Source organism: Mytilus galloprovincialis, chromosome 4 (assembly GCF_965363235.1).
Source record: "Mytilus galloprovincialis chromosome 4, xbMytGall1.hap1.1, whole genome shotgun sequence".
Classification (NCBI taxonomy): Eukaryota; Metazoa; Mollusca; class Bivalvia; order Mytilida; family Mytilidae; genus Mytilus; species Mytilus galloprovincialis.
Window position 1 is genome coordinate 74955977 of NC_134841.1, and position 17466 is coordinate 74973442.

The window sequence follows — 17466 nt, forward strand, 5'->3', positions numbered from 1 at the left end:
ACAACTGTTATAGTAGCGACTAACAGTGGGCTTTAAAACTGCGAAAACAAACTTACAATGTAATAACAAAAAGGAAACACGACCAGGTCACACACTTACAGCTCTAAACAAAAACGAAACACAGACTATGAATACTTACTTGAAGGCTTTCTGGACCATATGCTTTTCCATTGTTTTTGTCTCCCTTTTGTCGTCTGTTTTATCGGCACCGAGTGTTGGTGTTGATGTTATTAGTACTGTTAAATGTTATTGGTCACTCTGCTGTTTAATCTTATGTTTTATTGAGCAATTTCGAGACAGCCTTTTGTCGAAATTCAGGATAGATAGATATAAGAAGATTTGGTATGAGTGCCAAAGAGACAATTCTTTATCCAAGTCACAATTTATAAAATTAAACCATTATAGGTCAAAGTACGGTCTTCAACAAGAAGCATTGACTCACATCAAACTGCAAGCTATAAAGGGCTGCAAAACTTACTAGTGTTAGACAATTCAATTGGGAAAACCAACGGTATAATCTATATAAAAAACGAGAAACGAATATCACATCAACATTACCAAGCCATCAAGATTAAGCAAAGTGTCAATACGGCAATTAGAATAAGACAAAGTGAAGTTGTTCAGTATTGAGAAAGTGTGCAAAGAAAAGGAACAAATGTATTTAACATTTTAAAATTATAAAAAAAAGACAAAAATTGTTTTCTTCGCTTTCCACATTTTTCCAGAAGCACTATTCACAAAACAATTTATACCAAAAAAATATTTGTAAGTCATGACGTGCAAAAACATTTTCTGGTAAGTTTACTTTTGTGAAGTTTGTCGCAGAACTTTGTCACATATCTAATTTAAGCAATATAATTGGTTATGAACATTATTTGACGGGTAAATACAAAGCGTCATCACACTGACCATGCATGTTATATCACACTTTAACAACCTTAATATGCGCATAAATATGAACATATCTTTTTTAGTAATACTGAGGTAACAGAAGCAAAGACGGCTTCAATCACAACAGAAAATATAAGTATTTAACTTATCCAAAAAGAAAGACATTGCTTTTGCTTCATGCAAGTTTTTACTTCACAAGTTGAATCACCCGTCTAAAAATATGAACTAAACCAATTCAAAGTAATCTGATTTGATTTTGTGTCGATACTAAATTAAGGAAACAGATACATTAATGGGAAGCCTAGTAGATAAACGCAGATATAATTTTGAACTCATCTTGTGTCAATTGAACTGCATCTGAATATCGAAAATGTAATAAAAAAAAAGACTGAAACAGTACTAAAATAAATACATTTAACAATACTGAAAAAAAAGTCATTAAGTATAAACTATGAAACAAATGTTATACAAGTAAAGGCTTGAGTGTTCATGAAGAAAGGTATACCAATATAGCTGTAATACAAAGTGTATACCAATATAGTTGTAATACAGAGTAGTGATGTACAAAAGTCTCAGAAAATTCACTGTAGGCTCAAACTTTTCAATTAAATTATTACGGAAATTCAATATCAATTCCATTGTAATAATGAAAAAAAAGTTTCCTAGAACTCTTATCAACAATACAGTACATTTTATTTTTGAAACATTCACTATTTTTCACTCACTATTATAGAATACACAAACATTTACAATGGAAGTTAAACGTTGACTTAATTTAGTTCATGTAGCTTGGTACTTTTACACATTTGTTCTCTAGAATGCACTGTCATCAACTATGTGTATCTTTTCCATTGGTTTTAGTGACATCTGTACTACTAACTCTGTGTTTCCTGATAAAGAAAAATCCATATAATTATTGTTTCTTTAATTTCAAAATATGTCCGCTTAGAATGAATACCTTTCAATTTTTTTTATGTTATCATCAATAATACAGTGAGGTAAAACTTACCAATCAAGGAAAAAGGATCTTGTGCCTTGTCATTTAGCTCAACAATATTACTCGGGATACTGTACACATTGAACATCTTTGTAGGTTAATGTAGTTACTGCAGGATAATTCTTATATAATTTGCATAACATTCAAAAAATGATTTTGTTTGGTTCGATGACCTTGTTTTCTTGGTTTACATACTTTTAATAATAGAGGATATAGTTTCTGATTGATTATGATACACCCTTTTGGAAGGTTTAGTGCCAATTTAAAAAAAACCGAGGCATTCTCTAATTCTGTTATCTAAGTTTTCGTATAATTGATAGGTTAAGACAATCATCAACAAGATTCGGACGACAAAATATCTTTATAATGGAGGATTTTCAAGATTTAAAGCTATTTTATTTTTCTTAGAAATGTTACACTTTAACCTGAAACCTTAAAATATCAAACAGGATATTTTTTTCTTATTTCTATGAAAATTTATAAATTTTTTCAAGAATCGAAAATAAAGAACTTTAGAAATTCCATTCACAAAGTGTAAATTTACTTGAAACATGACATGCATATAGGCTTTGTCATGTGTGTATTAAAGCATTCATTATGAAGGTAAACCTAGAAAAAGCGATTCAGACGGAAAAAAGAAATCGAGTTTAATTTCATTAAATAGCGCTGTCTCGATATGTCTGGTGGTGACTTCAATTTTATATTTAACCAGTTTCCCTCTGCGACTTTGAACTTCTTTGTCATATGAAGGTGCTATGGAAATGTTACATTGATATGTTCCTACTGTCAATATCACAGTTCTATCCTCTATACTCTAATCCCCGAATATGACTTACTGAATAAGACTTATCATTAGTTATGTGCTCACATAAGCAACACTGCAGATACAATATGTGAAGCAGGATCTGCTTATTCTTCCAAAAATTTTTTTTTGTTGAGTCTCTAGTTTTCTATGTTGTGATTTGCATACTGTTGTCTTAAAATTATTTTTTTTTTTGCCATGATGTTTTGTTTGACTCGTGTGATTGAATATTCCTTTGATACCTTTAGCCCCTCGTAGACAAAATTCAGAAGGCTTAAAGTTTAAAAAAATATCCTCCTTGATATTTTGCATTAAAGCTCCTTCCATTATCGGAACAGTAAAAATAACGTTCCCAAAAATGTATTTCAACTCTCACTTTTATTTCCCTTTCATACAATTTAAAAATAAATAAAAGAGGAAAAGATAAAGAAAACAAGCACACTTTTCAAGGAAACAATTGTTAACAACAAAAATATGAGTCATTAATTGAGGTCTGGAGCTAGGTTCATCGCAAAGGATATTGATAAATTTATATTAGGGAACATTTATGTCAGTGACCACATTTAACCTCAAGCTCGATTTATTAATGATGACAAAATTTAATTTGGCTCCTCTTACGTTAAGTGTATATGCTCTTATTTCCACATGTGTATACCTGGATAAAATAGTAAACGTACACATTCGCAGGGGTAAATGAAAATAGTTTAGAGAACAATGTGTTGGTTGTTCTAAAGATGCTAGTTAATCATCAAAGATGTTCATAGATTATGGTATTTTTGTGCAAGAAAATTTAATGTATACAAGATTGATATTATGTCTTTCCTGTTTCCTGTTTCCTGGCACACATTATAACGAGCGACAAAATTTTATCAAAGGAAAATACACATATTGTAGGAAAATTGCGAAACGCAATCAAAGAATGTTATTTTACGTGAATAAGAAACCCTAGATCACAAAGTAGAAATCAAAGGGATTATCATAACTCAAATCGATGAGAAACTTTAAACATCATGGCAAAAAATATAAAAGAACAAAATACACAGGGTTGCGATACTTTATGAGACGGAAAACCTACAATGCATAGTGGTTTTTAAAACGGAATCAAATTACTTACAAGTGTTGAAGAGCAGTCAAGCCTTGAAATAAATTCCCATCTAGCGTTGTAATTCGATTGCTCTTTAAGGTCCTGAAAAATATCATTTTTAACATAACTTCCTTTTTTACATTTGTAACAGTTCATATTAAACTGTTCTATGTAGAAAATAGTAAGCAACTAAAAGCGAAGTAAAAAAATGCGATTATTTCATTAGACGCACACCACCTTTTCTTGGTCCTGTTTCCCAGCTACGTTAAATGCATCACTTAAAAAAAAATATGGTTGCGGGATCAATTTACCCGTTTTTAATACATCACACCCTACTGCACTGGTTACCGGAATTTCTGAAAAACCAAACCAGGCACTTTATATCTGGGAAACAGGCTATACATGCCCTCAATTTTAGAATTCCTTCATACATTTTTGTATTATTCAAAATTGTCTGTAAATTGTGTGTTTCACAAAGATCAACAGTCCTTCACCTTTAAAGTATAGTATGTTCTTTTTTAACCGGTCCAGATTAGATATGTTGTTGCATCTTACATAGTCTATCCAAATATTTCTGCAAAAAAATCCGCTCAAGCCAATGCTTAGGGTCGTCTTAAACTTGCAGTTAGGTGAGCATTGTTTTTTTTAGCTCCGTGTTGAAGGCCTCACTACGATGATGCAATACAGCAAGTAAACGCGCTGCTTTTTTTCTTTTTGCTGTACATTTCCTGATTGTGTGTCATGGAAGGATACCCACATACTTTGTTTTTCTATCATACTGATAAATGTTTAAAATACAATAGAAAGTCTTTACTTCCTAATTGATAAAATGATTATTAATTAAAAACTACCAAGACGGTGAAGTAATGTTTGATTTCTTTTAAAATTCATATCAGAGGAATTTGAAGCAATGTTTTGTAAAAGCATTTATTTTGAATAAATTTTGCAAAACATATAGCATGTAAGTAAGATTAATGTTGTCAAGTCGATAATTCAACATCATTTGAAATCGTTCACGTACGAACTTCAATATAACATTTAGATATAGTTAGGATATGCATGTGCTAAGTAAGTTTAGACACAAAAAAGAAAAGAACAACAACATTGATAAGTGAAACAAGGGATTCACCGGAAAGAACTTTTCTGTTGTCTTATATTCTAAAACAGCTAGCTTCTTTTGACATCAACTATTTAAACGTTCATGCCAATATTTTTAACTCTGAAACTTGAGTGGTGCTTAGAAAAGCCATGTAGTGCATCAATTCATCTAAATCGTTTGCCAAGGTATTTGTGATTGTTATACAAATGATTAACCTTCCTTTACTAGGAGCATTTAGACATTAGTTTGCGAAATTGGGTCCTTTATCACATCATTCAACTCAAAATAGTCTATTCCGCCACATATCTAATTTCTTATTAATGGCACACCTCTAAAAAACGACGAAATGATATCATTAACAAAATAAATATATATGTCTACGAAAATCGATTTTTTTTCCTTGAAAATCCAAAACGAAAGGATTATAGAAACCAGTAAAATAACAAAAAATACTTAACTCCATGGCGAATTCAAATCGTTAGTTCCTTATCAAATGGCAAATTCAAAAGCTCAAACGAATGAAAAACAGCTGTCATATTCCTTAATAGGTAACGGAATTCCTTATTGTAGAAAATGATTGGTTAATTCTGTTTTATAAATAAACGTAGCTTAACCTCTTACTTGTATGACAGTCACATATAGTTCCAATATACTGATAACAGTGTTTGAACAAAACAGTCATTATTGGTAAAGACACTCTACAGAAAACCCAGATTAGCAAAAATAAAAGACAAGGAAACAAAACATGACCACTGCACAATATCACAATGGCAGATATAAATACCGAGACACGCCTAAAGGATGTTACAAAAATAAACTAAAAAAAATTTAATACCCTCACAAATAAACTCATCATAGATACCAGGATTGACTTTTTATTTTTACCCCAGACGCGCGTTTTGTCTACAAGAGACTCATTAGTGACGCTCAAATAACAAAAAATATTTGAAAGGCCAAATAAAGTACAAAGGTGAAGAGCATTGTGGACCAAAAACACCTAAATGCTTTGCCAAATCAGCTCAGGTAATCTATTCCTGAGGTAGAAAAGCCTTAGTATTTCAAACATTCATAGTTTTGTTAACGGTTAATTTATAATTAATGATAACTCAAGTCAATACAGAAATGTTCACTACTGGACTGGCGATACCCTCGGGGAATTAAAACTCCAACAGCAGTGACATCGACCCAGAGGTTGTAAATAAACTGATCATATATAGATACTAGGACTGAAATGTCTTTAAAAAAATCTTTTAGTCTACAAAAGATTCGTCATTGACGCTTGCTTGAAAAAAAACCCGTTAAAAAGCCAAAATAAGTACTTAACTGAAGAGCATTTAGGACAAAAAATTCCTAAATGTTTTTCAAAATACAGCTAAGGTAATCTATTTCTGAGATAGGAACGTCTTAGTATTTCAAGTATTCTAAGTTTTGAAAATGAACGCAATTGTAAATGAAATTAGAATAAAAGGACAGTGCAACAACAGCATATGTCAACAATGATTTTTTTACAAAACCAATTTACTTACAAGATTTCAAGGGCCATCGACCATTGGAATAAGTTAGCAACGATGATGGTGATCAGTTTTCTGTTCAAGTTCCTGAAAATAACGTTTTTGAAAATGATTTATGCATTTCATTTGTAATATTAATGAAATTGATGTAGCTATTTGTATGAAAACTGTTACTCATGTATAACTGTATTAATTAGCGGTATAGGATACCATCTCATAGTTATTATCTTTGAGATTTTTTAAAGTTTGCAATGGAGTTCTCTGTTTGTTTTTGACTTTTTAAAGAATTTGAATTCCTTCGGTATCCTCTGCCTCTTGAGTTTTCAATTGATAACAAATTGTAGAAATATATCCATATAAGTCGAAACATGATGTTATAACCTTTGCGACAAGTTATTGTACCTACAATTACAAAATATACCAGTAGTCAACAATGGAACAGGTGAAAAAAAGAGGAAGATACCAAACAAACATTCTAAACCCGAAAGTCGAAGAGACCTGACAAAGGCATGACAATGTCACACTGACATGACGAATAGTCTTTACAACACTATATACCAAACGAAAGACTGTCCAATACTATATTCTTCGGGATGATTTCCCGTGATCCAGAAGGGGAAGCAGATATTGCTCCCAACGCAACACTGGTGATGACCATTGTTATTTAAAACTGGGTGATGTATCATAAGGTAAGGTCTCAATCGAAAAAAAGTAAAGAGGTCAAGATAGTGGTTACGACATTAGGAACATATTTCATTCATATTTGACACAGATTTACCATATCGGTACCGCTTCATAGACGTTTGTAAAACCTTCAAAGGGATGACGTCAACTGTATCACTTTGCACACTTGGTTCAATAACTTCTTTGTTTGCAGAATGATATATTGTATCAAAAAGGAGATATATAAAATGGCTAGTTTACAATTCAGTGTATAAAAATCATCTATGCTGTCCTAAAGTTGTGTCATTAACTGACTCCTATTTGCAATTTATAGTTTAAAATGTAGATGAGTAGCTTTAGATTTTCAAATAGTATGGGCTATAGCATCATTGAAGTGACATGGATTGTTGAAATGCGCATGTAGTGCAGAAAAAGTAGTAACGTTTATGTTATTAGTCACTTACAGGGTGTATATCAGCAAATTGATAATATTATTATTCTTTTTGAAGACCTGATCTCAATTAAAAAAAAGCAAGGTCTTTCTCGCTTATTTTTCATACAATGAATCATGTGTATTGACTTAATTCACACAATTTAAAGTTATCTTATCTATTTTCCCGAAATAATCTCTATGTATTTTTATTTATTAATTAATGACAGTAATGGCATACCTTAAACAGAAGATTAATTTAAAAATAAATTGCACGTATTTCTTGGTAAAACGTAAAACGTTAGTGAGATTACGATTTAAGGACTAGCAAATCATGAAAGGAGAGATATTTTGTTTTCAATTTCATTTACTTACAAGTCCTGAAGGGAAGTCAAATCTTGGAATAAATTTGCATTTATCGTTCTCATCTGATTGCTGAACAAGTGCCTGAAAGATAGTGTGTTTATGCATTAGTCATAATCCGATCATATTCATAAATACAAACATATTTTCGTTTTAAATAGCATTGGAAAGAGAGAGTTGAAAACTTTTGAAACATAATACATACACACTTAAAAATGTTTTAATGTCATTATGCATGGCTTTACACATGTTTATAATCTTCAATGTTTTATAGATTGAAAGGAATATCAATAGATTTGGAAGTTGGGCCAATTTTGCCCATTAGAGCCGCTTCTCCTATGTTAAAACATTTCCCTGTTATTTTCCCCAGCTAGAAAACCACTTCCTTCCTTCTTAAACAGAAAAGCTTTATGACAAGGGCCACAGCAGAACAGAGAAAAGTACTTGGAAATCTTAAATTTAAGTAGGATTATATATTTAATAAATGAATCTAATGTTAATAATTATATCTTAAAAATAATACATAAAAACAAAATTAAAAGCTAAAAGAGTGAGTAATATATTACAACGAATTTTAAAATTTTTCTTAAATCAATTTTAAGTATTTCCTGTCTGTATGCGATTTATAAAGTACAAAGTTGTTAATTTGATAAAATCTACTTAGTGTAGTAATACGTTGTAATGTGATGATATATACAAGTAGAGAAAGTGTGATCTGTTATAAACATTTTTGAAAATATTTATAACATGATGGAGTAAAACAGAACTAACTCTGTTACATAAACTCATCATAGATACCAGGTGGGGTATTTTATTTGCGCCAGACGCGCGTTTCATCTACAAAAACCTTATCAATGACGCTCGATTTAAAAAAAAAACGTTAAAAAGGCCAAATAAAGTACGAGGACCAAAAATTACTAAAATTTTTGCCATATATAGCTAAGGGTTAAATTTTCCTTTTGAAACATATAGCTGAGCTTTCATCAAATTATTTGTAATACAACTATAATATAGCCCTAATATATTCCTATTTTGGTCAATACCAAAAGACATCAATACAGATACAATTATGGTGAATTTAAAATAGATACAGTTGGTTATTTTTACGAATCATATTGGGGTTTAATTCCTTGTACTATTTAAAGAAGATGGACGTTATTTCAATCATTTACTGCTAAAAATAAAATTACCACACCTTTATATTATGAAAAGTATGTAACATATACAATTTTTATTGATAACTAAATGCATTTCCGTACTTTATATCAATTGTTTACTTACCTGGTGAGCACACAGTTCCATTTAACAGAGACAACTCCCATTCGTTCCATATTTATTGATATACACGTATTCATACCAATCACCTATTCAATGTGTATAAATGAAATTTTAAATTCAATTCAATGTATGTTAAAAAAGTGTATTATATGTATAACTGTGTTGTGGAAACACAGAAGGCAGTCACTCGATACATGTGCAGAATAATCCACGTGGGTGTGTTTCAAACAACGTGTATACCACAATGGTCGACAGCATTATCATGTCCGATCTGAAAAATTACTCAACAACTTGCATGTTTAATTTAACATTATTTCATTGGTCCGTGACATATCCTATTCAATAAACAAATTGATGATTTGCTAGTATAAATAAACTCACTTTATATGTTATTGTAGCCTGGGTTATCTCGCCTTCAACGTTCTTGATTGTTCACAGCATTATTTATGTAATTACACATCATAATTCTATTTCAATTTTAATTTCTAAGATGATGATTAAGATGAAAAACATAAACATGACACACAATAAAGGAAACACTTAATTGTTAGTTGGACAAGTTCAGCAAAAACCTCAATTGAGAAGAATTTGCTTTGATTACAGCTAGGATAAAAAAAAAGTACATACACCTATTTATTTGAATTCCAGATATAACAGAAATAACTTATATAATACTTAATGTTATCTCGAAATACTCGGAGTACAAGTTTAAATTCACTTCAATTATTTTCAAAAGTTTTATAAATGAAGACTGCCAGATCATGCACATGTAAAAATAGTGAAAAATAATATTACAGTGAAACCTGTCCAAACCGAACACCCACGGGACTTTGCGTTTTGTTCGGTTTTCACAGGTGTTCGGATTGTAGAGGTAAACGGAAGTCGACAACAAATAATTTTGGCATATACTGACAAGGGATAATAGGTGACACAACAGACGACAGTTTTTTTTTTTGTGTTGATTTAGATGTAAATGTAAATCAAACGCCACTCCGTCAATCACGCTCGTCGTTGGGAGATGTCCGACGTGGAGCGATTTTGCTTTTTATAATTATTTTCTCATCCGTTAATACACTGACCAATTCAGATTCACAGTCAATGTCAAATGACGATTCCGTAGTTGAATCGGGAACATCATTGTACACACGAGTTCTCGGACTAAACTGGTAACCCGCTGATTGATACTTCGGCAGCAGGGGTCCAGTTTATTCTCGGACTTTATCGTTGCCAAATAGCTAACGGAAGTCTTCGGGGGCATTCGAATCAAATATATAGGGCCTATAAAGGGAATCAAGAAATCGAAATCCATTGACCTTGTTGTGTTGCACGACTTTTTAATCCGGTGAAAGGCTTTAAAACTATTATTTAATTAAACAGTTTAGCTACAGAATGGCAGTTGCGATTTTGTGGCCGTAATTATTTGAGTAAGGTGCATTTAATTGATCTAAGGGAAAGTTCTTTTCTCGTCATTATCGGCGATGGGGGTAGCTGACTAGTTTAACGTTTCTGTACAAAAAATCACTTTATACATGGACACAGACATGCTAATTAGTTTGTAATAACAACTCACAAGTTCATTAAACCTCAAATACCTTCGGGGATACTTTGCCATCCTGTGTTTGTTTAATTAAATCATGCAAATAATTAATAATATTTTATTCTTTTGATTGGTATTGATCGATTTTGACAGGTAATTTTTTAGATAATAATTTACTAACGAGCCTTCAAAAAGCGTTCGGAATTCGGTGTTGACAGGGTTCGGTTTTTTTCAGGTTAAATTAACGTTAATTGATAGGGAAATTTCGTGGGACTTTGAAAATTGTTCGGTTTAAACTGAAATTCGGTTTTATCAGGGTTCGGTTTACCCAGGTTTCACTGTAGATGAAAAATAAATTCGTTTGTTGAATTTACATATACGCGTACTTCGACATTAAAAATCAAGTCGTCCGTTCCTCTTACTATTATGCTAATTTGAGCACGTGTGAATTAAGCCATAAAACTCCGTGCATTTACCTGTCACTCAAAGATATAAGCAGTTGTACTATGAGTGTCAATTAGACACCTTTCCATTGAAATCACAATGCATAAAAGTAAACTATTATAGGTCAAAGTACGGTCTTTAACACGAAGCCTTAGCTCACACCGCACAGCGAGCTATAAAAGGCCCAAACAATTACTAGTGTAAAATAATTCAAAAAGAAAAACCAACGGTCTAATCTATATAAAAAAAAACGAGAAACGTGAAACATTTATGAACCACATCAACAAACGACACCTTTGTATACAGAACATCAGAATACTGACTTAAAACAGGTGAAAACAATCAGAGCGGGTTTAAACGTTGTAATGATACATGTACCCAACCATCACCCTTATCGGAAACAATAGTGTAACATCGAAATATAGAAAGACCCACATTGCCTTGAAAAACAAGCTTATATGAAGTTGAAAAATTAAGACCCAGCCTCTACCACTATAATAAATAGAACTTTGTTTACTGCTAGTTTTATTTATTTTTCAAATAAATTTTTCGTCATGAAATCACGATGAAGTACCATCCCAAAACCGGGACGAAATTTACTTTATCTTATGCAGACTATAGATAGCCCAGCTGCTAATTCTGAAATATTGCTAAATGGACCGCACCTCATGTCACCAGCTTTGGATCGCCCATCCGTGATACAGTCTTAAGTTCAAAATATTAACATTTGCTGTTACAAAATGTTAGAAACTATTATAAATTAAGGAATGTATCTCCCTCATGCAAAGCTCTGATTCCTTTCACGGATTTGGCTATACTTTTTGGAAGTTTTGGATTATAGCTCTTCATCTTTTATATAAGCTTTGAATTTCAAATATTTTGGCCACGAGCATCACTGAAGAGACATATATTGTCGAAATGCGCATCTGGTGCAGGAAAATTGGTACCAATAATGGTATTCAATCGTCATCAAGATATTCAGTGCAATTTACTATAACTATATGACAATTATTCCTTTTTTTATTTAATGCCTGTTTTGTATTAAAGTTGCAATAGAAAAGTAGATATTTATTTTTAAATAATTTCAAGTTTAATTTTAAGAATGCACCTTTAGAAAGAAAATCAATTAAGAACTTATGAGAAATAAACGCAACAGTTCACAACATCTTTAAGATGGTCGTATATAGATAGTATTTTAATGATTCGAAATAACAAATGTATGATATACAAGAGAAAAATCATATGTCTTTTATTTTCTATCTATGAAAATTAAAAAAAATATAAAAAACACAGAAACGCAAATCAATATTCCGAATCTAACTGTATCAACATCCCCTCAGTTAGCGTAATGCCAGTTTGTTTGGTGGACTTATGCATTAACTGAATAATCTACGGTAGTTTTAACTGACATGCAATTCGATTTTTTTAATTCAATTCTGAAGAATGAAATAATATACTGAATTAATTGATGCATCTAAATCAATACTAACGGTACCAAACGTAACTAATACGTAGGATATAGAGATTGTCCAATTTATAACCTTACCTCACCGACCGTGGTACAAACTTGAAGCCGTCATTGTACTTAAAAAAAAATATATGCCGTCAATGTCGAAGTACATGTATATTAAATATACATTGTAATAATCAAAATTATTTGAAGGAGTTGAAGCTATAACTTAGTATACATTTCATATGTATATGTCCCCTTTTATAAGAAATAACGACATATGCTTTCAACCATTTGAATAAACCATTACACGAACGGTGCTTTTGTGTACTCAAGTCTAAATTTCCTGTGATGATCTACACCGAGTTTGATTTCAAACAACAATTTTGATAAATAAACACTTTTCAATTAAGAGGGACACTTTCGGGCGTTTTTGAAATATGAACAGGTGTAAACATTTATGATTAGGACACGGCGTACATGTATGTTTAAACATACATTGTAATCATCAAAATTATTTGAAGGAGTTGAAGCTATAACTTGGTATAAATTTCATATGTATATGTCCCCTTTTATAAGACATAACGACATATACTTTCAAGCAACCATTGGAATAAACCATTGCACGAACAGTGCTTTTGTGTACTCAAGTCTAAGGTCCCTTTGATAATCTACACCGAGTTTGATTTCAAACAACAATTTTGATAAATAAACACTTTTTAACTAAGAGGGACACTTTCGGGCGTTTTTGAAATATGAACAGGTGTAGACATTCATGATTAGGACACGGCGTTTTGACGTCCCGCATCAACTAGGCATGTAAGGGTATAAACTCATTATATATACCAACAATGAAATTTCATATTTACGCAATACGCTCGTTTCGTCTACAATAGACTCAACAGTGACCAGTGGGAGTTCAGTAACATTATATTGGGCATTATGCGCAACTTTTTCTTCTTAGGCAGTAACGGTAACGTTTGCTACTATGACACAGTCCATATCGTAAACTTGGATATGCATGATGGCTGGGTTTGAAGCATAAACAATTTGTGTTGATTACAAAAGTAAAGGAACATACAATAAATGTTTAAAAACTAAGGAGATGTTCTGTATGTTAAAAGTAATACTTTACCCATGTTTCCGCATCAAGAAAGGAATTTTGGGGTATGCTAAATTACGGAGAGAACAAAAACCTCATACCCCGAACATTTAACCACATATGTGATTATCTCTGTGTAGTCATATTGGACATGTCAGAAACATGTCCAATATCAACTCTCAGAGGTATTTTGTTTACACACAACTTTTGAGCTCCTCATTTTGAGACGCATTAGGGATATTGACCCATATGGACACTTTTGGTGAGAGATCACGTTTTTAAGTTTGACAAGTATGTTAGGAATTTAAGATAGGAGGAAACAACAGGATAACATCAGTTATGAAATGATAAGAAAAAGATAAAACTAAATAGAAACAAGGAAATTTATACTAACGTTATGAAGAATATTTCGTTCTCGTCAAAATGATGCAAACGGTGATGAAATTTTCATAAAAAAAATCGGTCAAAAGAACATGTTATAATCAAATTCCATACGAGAAATTAAAGTGAACCCACAATATAAATCCTTTTAACAACATGATAGAAACATATTGGCAAATAACCAATTTATTTGCCTTATAACAACATAATTTAATCGCTTGAAAAAGATGTTCGCAAATATTTGTTTGTTACCAATGCTAATATTAAAAAAACATAATTTACTTTCGCTTGTGGTTTAATATAAATTGTCTAACAAGAACATTATTTGACTACAGTGTTAAATTCGCATTTGTAGAACATTTTGAATTATCATCTTCGCCACCTAAATTAGCTATGAGCTATTATTTAGTAGGTAGACGAACACAAATATCATCAAAGTTTTGAAATAACTTACTTATTTTGATGTGAGCGTCACTGATGAGTCTTATGTAGACGAAACGCGCGTCTGGCGTACAAAATTATAATTCTGGTACCTTTGATAACTAATTACTTCTGAAGAACTACTTTGATTCCAACAAAAAATACATCTTTGAAGATGTAATCAAAATGCTAGACATTGCTATACGTTTTGACTGATGGTAATGTTTTGTTGCGATTGATATTATGAGAAACAAAAGACCGTATTACAATGGATCAACACTACAGATGGATAACATCATTTCACTCATGTAACTCATTTTAAATATATATAATATTCATTCATTATGTTGGAACTTTCTTATCACCTGATATTCGCATTGCTAGTAACATAGAAATAACGATTGTATGTCTGTCTGTCAGACAATTTTCTTAAAAGAGGTATGTCTTTTGTTAATATTACTTATACGGTAAATTGCATTGTTATCGCTCTCAAAGAAGGTAGAAAGATTCCAGAGGGACATTCAATCTTAAGAGTAGAAATAAACTGCCATTGATAAAAAGAAAAGACTAACAGACAATCAAAAGTTCACAAAACACAACAAAGGAAACAAAAGACCTAACAACTCAAACCTCAACAAAAACTGGGGTAATCTCAATTGCTCTTTTAGGGTAACCAGATTTGCTCCGAGTGTTGCACCCATCATGCTTATGTAAGTACAAACCCGGTAAAAAGTCAAATTCTGGAAAGGGGACGGGAATGCAGTGAAGACATTAGGAACATATCCGTTATCACCTGTCAATTCTTGTAAGATTTTTATGAAACTTCATTCAGTGCGTAAGATTTATCTTTAAAAAAAACCTCATTGAAAAAATATCTTATATCTGAAATTTCATTGAATTTACTCTCAGGCTTTCATTTCTCTAAGATATCCGTAAAAAGTTGCAAAAAAACCCAAGTTTTTTCTAAGTTATTCACCTTGGTTAAAATAAGTGTGCGAACCAAAGGGGAAAACTGTTTTATTTATAGTGAACATATCAAAGACTTAATTTCTCAACTGTGATATATTATCTGCCTCATGGTATGCAACTGACAATACTCCAATGTGTTTACATTATTTTGCGGCTGTTGATTGTAAAATCCAAGGAAAAGCGTCCGGTTATGTACTTCGAAAAAATGAGGATTCGTATTACTGGTGTATGGACAATCTTATTTTGTCGACGCACCCGGGCTTGATCATTTAAGAAGACTTGCAAATTCCTAAGTTTATGTTCAACACCGATTTAATCTACTGTATTGATTTATGAGATTTTCAGACACAACATCTAACATAAACGTTATATTTAGGCCGTACATTTTAAAAGCGGATGACGGATCTTGTTTGTTGGTGCCGTAACATTAGGTTATAAATCAATGAGGATACAATCCGCCGAGAAAACGTTTAATTTGTCTTAAGATGATTCAAATGATTAAAGTTTTAATTGTTTTTATGATATTTTGTACATAAACTCATATATAATATTTGACACAACTTTTTGGAATTTTGGATCCGCAATGCTCTTCAATTTTGTACTTGTTTAGCTTTATAAATATTTTGATATGAGCGTCACTGATGAGTCTTATGTAGACGAAACGCGCGTCTGGCGTACTAAATTATAATCCTGGTACTTTGATAACTAAATATAACTATTGGGTCGATGCCACTTTTAGATGAGGTTACCATCAGCCCAGCTTAATTGTATAATAACTATTTACAAAACTTTTGTATTATTCGAAATGTTTAGGGTTTCTTTACCAGTCATAGATAATCAAAGCAAACATTTCGTCATCGTCGTTTGTTAACTTTTACAAGAATCGTCTTCTCTGAAACTTATGGCCCAAATTAAACCAAACTTGACCACAATCATCACTAGGGTATCTTGTTTAAAAATGTGTCCGATGATCCCACCTGCTAACCAACATGGCCAACATGGCTAAAAATAGAACATAGGGGTAAATTGCAGTTTTTGACTTACATCTCTAAAACTAGAGCATTAACAGCGAATCTGACATGGGGATAAAAATGTTCATCAGGTTAATTTCCATCCGCCCTTAAATTGAATGACGAATCTGACAACCCAGGGTTACTGCCCTGAATTGGAAATTTTATGGAAATTTTGCAGTTTTTTGGTTTTTATTTTGAACATAATTATAGATAGAGATTAACTGTAAACAACAATAATGTCCAGCAAAGTAAGATCTGCAAATAAGTCGCAGCATGACCAGAATTGTCAGTAAACCCCTTCAGAAGTAATTGCTCTTTAAAGTCAATTTTTTTCATTTTTTTGTAAATTTTTGTAACCTTTCACAAAAATCTTTCCTGAAACTACTTTGACAAATTTAACCCATCCTTTGCCATAATCATAAAGGGGCATCTAGTGTAAAACATGTGTCAGATGACCTCGCTTTCAAACCCTCATGGCCGACATGGTAAAAATAAAACATGGGGATAAATACAGTTTTTGGTATATATCTCTGAAACTAAAGCATTTAGAGCAAATCTGACAGTTCATGTCCATCAGATTAGGATTTATCCGCCCTGAAAACCCAAACGAATTCGACTACCCGTTATTGGTTGCTGTCCCTGAGTTTTTTGCTGTTCTTTATTATTATCGTAGATATCAATATAATATCTATTATCTAATACTATTAATTATGATTTTAACCTTATTTTACATGATTTCCAAAGCATCAGTAAATAAAGGTGAACGACACATGCTCTTGAGAGTCTCTAGTTTTATTCGAGCTTCACTAGTAAGTGTTTTCGAGACAATAAACGCGTCTGTAGGACCAAATATGATTATTAAATACATGACGAGTTTATTTACCAATAGTGCATTACAACAACATGTTGAAGGTTCCTTCCTCGAGTGTATCACGAATCCAGCAGTCAGCACTTCTGTGTTAACAGAATTATCATGGATATAGCCATAGTTGTAAAGTTTTCGAAACAATGAAATTTCTTTACAAGGAATTG

The 17466-nt window shown here is 31.9% G+C and overlaps 1 protein-coding gene across 3 annotated transcripts in view; it reads right to left on the reverse strand.

Moving 5' to 3' along the window:
- Positions 1-1562: 1562 nt before the first annotated feature.
- LOC143072957 (uncharacterized) overlaps positions 1563-17466 on the reverse strand; it is a 110442-nt gene continuing 94538 nt past the window's right edge. Inside the window, exons 1-5 of one of the 3 annotated variants that reach the window (XM_076248131.1) lie at positions 9122-9446; positions 7853-7924; positions 6400-6471; positions 3805-3876; positions 1563-1781 (exon numbers count right to left, since the gene is read on the reverse strand). In XM_076248131.1, coding sequence (XP_076104246.1) covers positions 1721-1781; positions 3805-3876; positions 6400-6471; positions 7853-7924; positions 9122-9195 — 351 coding nt within the window. In that variant the 5' untranslated portion in view covers positions 9196-9446 and the 3' untranslated portion in view covers positions 1563-1720. Of the gene's footprint in view, positions 1782-3804; positions 3877-6399; positions 6472-7852; positions 7925-9121; positions 9447-17466 lie in introns of those variants that run through there. The other 2 variants (XM_076248135.1, XM_076248137.1) reach the window with 2 other exon arrangements.